This window comes from Belonocnema kinseyi, chromosome 9 (genome assembly GCF_010883055.1).
Source record: "Belonocnema kinseyi isolate 2016_QV_RU_SX_M_011 chromosome 9, B_treatae_v1, whole genome shotgun sequence".
In the NCBI taxonomy this organism is placed as follows: Eukaryota; Metazoa; Arthropoda; class Insecta; order Hymenoptera; family Cynipidae; genus Belonocnema; species Belonocnema kinseyi.
In genome coordinates this window covers 126,988,201-126,995,932 of record NC_046665.1, presented here as the reverse complement: position 1 = coordinate 126,995,932, position 7,732 = coordinate 126,988,201, and the positions used below count along the sequence as shown (strand labels likewise).

At 35.3% G+C, this 7,732-nt stretch overlaps 1 protein-coding gene across 10 annotated transcripts in view; it reads left to right on the top strand.

Annotated features, from left to right (window-relative positions):
* LOC117180032 (ABC transporter G family member 27) overlaps nucleotides 1–7,732 on the top strand; it is a 47,759-nt gene that overhangs the window by 12,767 nt on the left and 27,260 nt on the right. For 9 of the 10 annotated variants that reach the window (XM_033372321.1, XM_033372319.1, XM_033372328.1 and 6 more), the window contains exon 2: nucleotides 6,880–7,530. In XM_033372321.1, coding sequence (XP_033228212.1) covers nucleotides 7,418–7,530 — 113 coding nt within the window. In that variant the 5' untranslated portion in view covers nucleotides 6,880–7,417. The remainder of the gene's footprint in view (nucleotides 1–6,879; nucleotides 7,531–7,732) is intronic. The other variant, XM_033372320.1, reaches the window with a different exon arrangement.

Genomic DNA, 7,732 nt, shown 5'->3' with positions numbered 1-7,732 from the left:
GGGAAGGCTGAATCGCAGTTTCTTACCAATCGGCATTACATTTTTCACACATTCTGTGAACTCCGGACATGTGGTAAGAGTGTTGGGAGATGATGGGGTGGGGGCACAGTTTTAAAAATCTACTATATAAAATTCAAATTTGTGCCGTTGAGGCGCGATAATATCCACACCGTTGTATAAATCGACTTGAAAATTTATACACGTGTAGATTAAGCGCAGGGAATGGTTCCTACCGCAACCCAAATCCTTAAGGGGCTAGTATACAAATAAAGACCCTTGTTCAACAATTATTTGTTGCTAGTAGACTTTATCATATAAAAGTGGGTTTCCTAGCATATTATAGTACATATTTTTAAATGTAAAAAAAAATTTTTTTAAAATATTTTTCATGACTTCCCCCGGAGATACGCCAGCCCGAAAAAATCGCTTTTCATTCGGCCACCACGATACCTCCACTTTGGATCACCTGAAACACAAAATCTAAAAAGATTCTTAAAAAGCACATGCGTAGGTATCGGATGGACCTCAATTATTGAAAAATATTAAAAAATGAATTAATGGTAGAAGTTTTTGTGTTTTTGACCGTTTTTTGCAATGCAAATTGTTTAAAAAATTGTTAAATGTTAATGTAAAATTATGATCGAGGGTCATACGATAGTGATACACCTTATAAAAATTTCCTCCAAGTTTAAGACAAATCGGCCCAGTAGATCGGCCGGAATCGTGGCCGCCAGCTTAAAAAACCCTGTTTCGAGAAAAACGCGTTCAAAATCTAACCCTTTGAAGCACAGCGTATCGTATATGATACACAGAATAAATGTAATTATGGGCAGTTTATGGGGACTAGAAAAGTGAAAGTCGGTAATTTTGGGTTTTCGGGGCCGCTGAGAACGAATCCGACGTCAAAATGGCAAAATTCAAAATGTTGGATCCAATATGGCGGACGAAATATTTGAAAATTGATCCAATTTGCTTGATGTTTGCTACTCGGGGGTTTTCAGGGTCGCTGAAAACGGATCCAAATGACTAAAAAACTCGCACTTATACTACCGGATAAGTACTAGAGAATTGTACAATTCGTTTTTCACGACACGTTTTTTCGATTTCGCGGCGTCAGTTCGAGTTCACGGAGCCTGACCTTACATTAAAAGTTGGTTCATGCACACCGTGCGTTACGAGCGCTTCGGGGGGCCTCGCGGCGTATTTCTTTTTTCAGCCACTTTCAGCACGCTTTGAGACAAATGTTGGTTTTTGTCCTATTTTTAGATGTATATAGTGACCAAAAATAAGAAATTTTTTTTTTTGATTTTTTGAAAAATTATTTGTGTACTAGCCCCTTAATTTTAATATATTTTTTAAAATAAATAATGCAAAATAGAATTGAGTGTATACTTATACATGCAAGTCCTACGAGTTGGGGGTGAGTATGCGAAGGGATGGGTTAGATGGAAAAGGGCGCGCAGATGCAGTTTTTGACGAATCAGCATCAGATTTTTCACAAATATTCTTTGGGCTCCTGTCCAGGTCGTAAGAATATTAAAGGATGATGGACTGTAGAGGGAGGGGGTACGGATTTTGAAATATATACAATCAAGTGGCCTAAAACGTACGATTTTTATAAGAATGCGGATTCTGAAAATTAGCACCAAATTTTTCACACATATTCATTGGGCTTCCAGGCAGGTCGTGAGAGTATGGGGGGGGGGGGTAGAATAGATTAAGATGAGGAAGGGGGGTACAAACGTAGTTTTTCATTTATCGGCAGCAAATTTTTCATGCCTTTTCTTTGGGCCCCCGGATAGTTCATAAGAGTACTTGGTGGAAAGATGAAATGGAGTGGGGGAGGCCTTTTTGAAATCTACTATATAAGTTTCAAATTTTTAAAGGCTTTTTGCAGGCTATGTTAGAATTTCACGAATTATTTCAAAATTCTAAATATAGAATTCAATGACTGGAGTATAATTTTTATAATTAGAAAAAATTAACATTTTGTGTATTGAAGCTTATATTTCTATTTTACGTTCTCAAATACTTTTCAAAGTTTAGTTCAAATTTCACTGTAGACTGCGCATTTTTCAAAATTAAATTCTGCGACTTCAATACGAGTTTTATGATTTAATATTCGAAAACGCCATTCTCATTTTATGTTTTTTAGTTTTTAATTCTATTTTTCGCTATTAGAGATTTTCTTAAGCTGTGTACAAATTTCAAAAGTTAAATACAATTTTTACAATAAAAATTGGAAAAATACAGTTTCGATGTTCTGTATTCAATTTTTTATTTCGATTGTACTTTCTAAGAGTTTTTTTTTCAAGTTCACTTAAAATTTCAGTTTCAATTTGAGATTTTTCAAACTCAAATTCTACGATAAATTCTTAAAATTGTATGTTGATTTCATTCCAGTATTATGCAATATACAACTTTTATGTTTAACATGCTAACGGATGTTCATGCATACTTTTTTTGTGGCTTAATTCCAAAAAAATTTGATTTTGCTAACAACGTGCGTGTATATTTCGAGGTTATGTGTGTTACAATTCAGCCGAGCGTTACTTCCAAACTACACAATATTTTTGGCCGAAAACTTTGGACTTGCAAGTAAACATAGTAACTAATCTCTCGGAACTAACCCTTTTTGCAGGCAATCAAAAAAGTTTATTTCATAAATAATTTCCAAATTATGGGAATGCCAGAGCTGAAAAACGACGTGACCTCAAAATGATGCACATGCATAAAATTTTTATTTAGCAAAATAAATTTTGTTGTTATCATCCATAAAAAAATGCGGGGACGTCCATTATGATATTTTATACCATCTCCGAATTCAGTTTTTAAACATTTTCATTTTTGTGGAAAAAAAGCCGGGGAACTGTACGCGGTTGACCACACGACGAAGTCTCGCATGCCCTTAAGCGAGCATTCTAGGAATTGGTTCCTTTTTTGATAATAATATTCCCAAATAGAAACGGGCTAGAGACTCTCTTTAAGCTAAGGCAAATTTCATTTATGGTTCCGCTTCTCAGATAAAACCAGGATAGTATAGATCAGGTTAAGCATCCATTGTAGGACTTGGTTTCTTTTTCAGTAATAATATTTTCAGCTAGGTACCAGATAGTGACGAATGGATGCTTTTCTTGATGAAGGCTATTAATTTCTTATTCTGTGCCCCGGATATGTGCCGAATAGAAAAACAATCTGAAAGATGGAAAGATGTAAAGATGATTAATCTCTTTTCGCTGATGACCCTGACAGAATCCGATTGGACCCAGATAATTTCCAGATAGTAAACCAGTAACCGGATAGCGCCAGTATATAGGACCTTGTCCGGTTTCTGTGCCAGTATTGTCTGGGTTCTATGGCATCATTTTATTTTAAGCGGGAAATATTTCATATTAAAATTCGTGGTTGCGATGAAATTGAGTTATCCAAATAATCAGACTCTTGTATTACTCTGGCTGTTGCAGAAAGCTTTAATCTGCACGTAAACTTTTTTTTGTCATTGGGGAAAATCATTCAGTCTATATTTTTAGGATTTGTCGTATACAACACAATAAACTTTGGAATGAAACTAGTTCTAATTTATTACACTCTAAGGGCAAAATTGTTGCAAAGCAGAATTCACAACATCATCTCTTGAATGCGATTCAATACTTTGCAATTGCCTATTTTTACATTCTCATAATTTATGATTGAGAAAGTATTAGAATTGTCGGAAATTTGACATCACAATTTTTCAACGGATCTCCACGTTTTAAGACCCCCTGAATCCGAAAATCAGGTTTTCCTGATGGCGTCTGTCTGGCTGTCTGTCCGTCCGTCCGTAAACACGATAACTCTCGAAAAAATGAACAAATCAAATCCATCTTCGGGATACTTTTTCTAGGTCCTAAAAGAAAGGACGAGTTCGTGAACCAGCCATTTTTGATAAAAATTCAAAAAGTGAGCGCATTTTGAAAATTTTTGAGATAACTTTTTTCTGATTTTGAAAATTCTATGTACGGATATTTATAGTATTAAAAAGAACAAACAATTTATCCTTATGACTTTTTTCAATAAAAAGAAAATTCTCAGAGTTATAGCGTTTTCAAAATTTTTTTAATCAAACGAAAATCAAAATTCGAAGCCGAAAATCGCACGACATGAAAAAAAGTCAAGAGAAGAAAAACATTTCTTTTTGAAATCCCTACAAGATTATCATAACCAATTTTTGGATTTTCTTCAAAAATCGAAAATTCAAATTTTGATTGCACAAAGCATAATGGAAAATAAAAAATTCCATTTTTTTGAAAAACTATGTAGGATACGAAAAAAGATGAATTAACAAAAATGGTTATCCCCAAAAAGATCTACAATTTCGTTAAGAATCACTTCTTGATAGGACGCGTACTTTTTGTTTTATTCGTGAAAAATAACGTTGAAAAGAAATAAAATAAAAAAAATGTGTCGCAAAGCAGATTTTCCGAATATATATATATATATATATCGTGAATGCGAAGCAATACTTTTTTAATCCGACGTCTTTTGCAGGCCGTGATGGCATAGTGAGACAGTCTGACCTATTTTTGTTTTTGACCAATTTTCGATTTTTAACTTCTATTTTCTCCATGCTTCAGGAAATCGTAAGTAGAGAATTCAAAATTTGCTACATTTAAGTCTAAAATGTCCTTTTCAAACATTTTTCATGACAATTCGAGAACCAGTACATATTTCAGTATGTTCTTTGTCTCATTTTGAACAGAAGAGTTCAGATTTTTATTCAGCTGAGTTTCAATTTTTTTTCAATTCACTTCCCTGAAACATGAAGAAGGTGGTGGTTGAGAATCGAAAATTGGCCAAAAACAGCAAATAGATCGTGCTTTCTCACATACTATTGCGGCCCTTATTTTTTTATGAAAAAAGTGAGGTATATTTTTAATACGATTTTTAGTGGACTGTTAAGTATGACCGACACTGAATGTATGTATTGCGCAATGCAGTTGCAATTGTGCACGAAAAATGGGCAGGATTTGGGTTCGCGTTTCACATTGATATGTCCGAGGTGAAAAAGTACTAATTATAGAAAATGCAGTATTGGGCCATACTTACTTTCTAATTTTACATTTCCAATAATTTTTTCGCAATTATAACAAATGAAGTATATAAAAATAACCTGGTAAGATGCCTGGCATTGAGAAGTAGTAAAAAATTTCCTGTTCATGGGTGGATCGAAAATTATTGAATCCATTTCGATACCGTTTTTCTCCTCGCGTTTTGTCTCCTCACAGCAGTAGAAGTTATCTCTTAAACTGACTCATTCCTGCACCCAGCGGCAACAATCATTTTTCTTAATGCTTGTATAATAACCCCTAAGCAACCACCACATAGACAATTTTTAATCCCTTTTAAATTTGCACATTTCATGACTGTTTTCGAATAATAATCATGTAAACAAATAAAGAACAACCAATGCACACAAATTTAACGGCAGACTGGTGTCAGGGCTAGTTTTATTTATAGCCTGGAAGACCTGATTTGGCCCAGGTTTGGCGCTACCCGCATAAGAAAAAGTGTTAGGAAGTACAGGGTCCAATACTTCCCATACTTTTTTTTCATAAGGGTAATCTTGCTCAGATCTGAGTTTAAGCAGACGATTTAGTCTAGAAGCCTTAGTCTGACTCAGGACGGGCGCTGATTAGCCATCCAAGAAAAATAAAAGCTTTAAGTTCGATTTAGTGTGTCCAGTCTGGCCCAGGACTAGTGCTGATAAGAGAGCCAAGAACAGAAAATTCTATGATCTGTCTGAAAAGTTTGGTGTACTCCAAGAGTGATGCTGATCAGCTATCCAAGACCAAAAAAGTTATGAGTTCGACCAGAAAAATTGGTTTGGACATAATATTTCGAAAAAGTCACTGTGTGTTTAAAATGATCGTTGGTAAGAAATTCACACTAACAAACCAAATATTCCTTTCTCATCAACTTGACAGTCTGGTTTCTTCGAATTCATTAAAAAAATAAAGGGAGTCCTAACAGCGTCTGTGGCTAATCATCCATTAACCAGTGGCTGACCAGTGATATTTGAATAAAGCAAGACTTTCATGATAATGTGATGTAATTTTTTGCACGATCCCAACATTTTTGGCAAATTTCATGTTTTTGGAGCGCTTTCTAGTGCGTTAAACGAAAAAGTCTGTTCCTTATTTATTTGAGGTTACGTTTGACAGCTCTAATCGGCTTTTAGAGGGATTGGAATCTAATTATTTTTTCTGCCTAATCGGGGATTAAAAAAGGAAGGGCAGACAACAAAAAATAATATTTGTGGTATGAATGGTGTCATTACACAAAGTATTGTTTCCCTCGGACTTGTGGTATGTTACGTCACCTGCTGTCAATTGTTTTTACAGTTTTGCAGCAAAAATCATAGAGGGTAGTTCCGTACCCGAAGTCCAAGCGCGATAGCAAGGGAGGATTGGGAGACCGGGCAACCGGGAAAAAGCCCGGTGGGCCCCCGGCAAACATCAAACATATTCAGTAATGCAACAAATGATGCGATTTCGGAGCTTTTTTTCTTATAAGCCCACGGGACCCGTTGACCTCCAGACCGCCTCTGCAAGATGGTACCTCGTTTTAAAATTAGCTGCAACACAATTGATTATAGAGTTGTTACTGTGCTTTCCCTGAAAAATAATTTGAGGAGCGAGACTTTTGCTTACCGTAGTCCCCTTTCGGCTGCAGGATACCCTGTATCGTTATTTTTTTCACACAAATAAGCCAAAACTAAATTGATTCGTGTTTATGCGTCGAAGCTAACCGAATCCCAAAATCCTGTCTATTTATGGTGCAACGTTCCGAAACCCTTAATGTTGATTGCAATTAAATACATATATATTTTTTAAATTGCAGGCCAAGTGTTTGTGTTTGATGGAATGCTTCTTCTACTCTCAATACAATCAGACATCGATCTATGTTAAAAAAAATCAACATTTATTTAAAAGAGAATAAGAAATTAAAAAAAAGATGCTATTGCTATTTAAACCGAAAGAGTATAACGAAATTATTACATCTTGTGGTGATTAGAAAAACAAAATTGATTTAATAATTTTTTCGGTTTAAATAAATTTGGATACGATTATGAATGATGTTACAAAAGAAGGCGTAATAACAAAAGTGTGACATGTATTGTCCTTCCAGAGGGAAGTACATGCGTATATACATATAGTGTCACGCACACTGTAAAAAAAGGATTGGCATTACCAGCGTAAATTATAACGCATGTCATCATTTCCGATTATCGCTGCTGTTGCCGCCGATAATAAAAAACGCAATGAATCTCGGTGCCGAAAAGACTGGTTAGAGCGAACTAAGAAGAGTTCAGTTAGAGGAGGTCGCAGAAAGGCCGAAGGGGAAGTGAGGCCGTGGCGCCAGCAGGTATACGTTGGACATGATTATTTCAAAGGACCTATTTCTTCTGGGCGATCAAGATTATCTGCGCCTTCCCGACAGTGAGAAGCGCCATCAACGGGCAATGGGACGACCTATTATCAGTGCTTCTAGGTAAATAATAAATCAGTTACATTTTCAGTATTATTTTTATGCGTATAATATTGTGACAAAAACAATCCATGTTGTGTTTACTTATTTATATGCTAGTACAATTCCCCTTTTTGGCAGACAGCTTTAATATTAGATTATAATAAATAAAATATATTTTGAGCTGTAAGAATATTTTAACTAACATCAATAGCTCCTAAGAAAT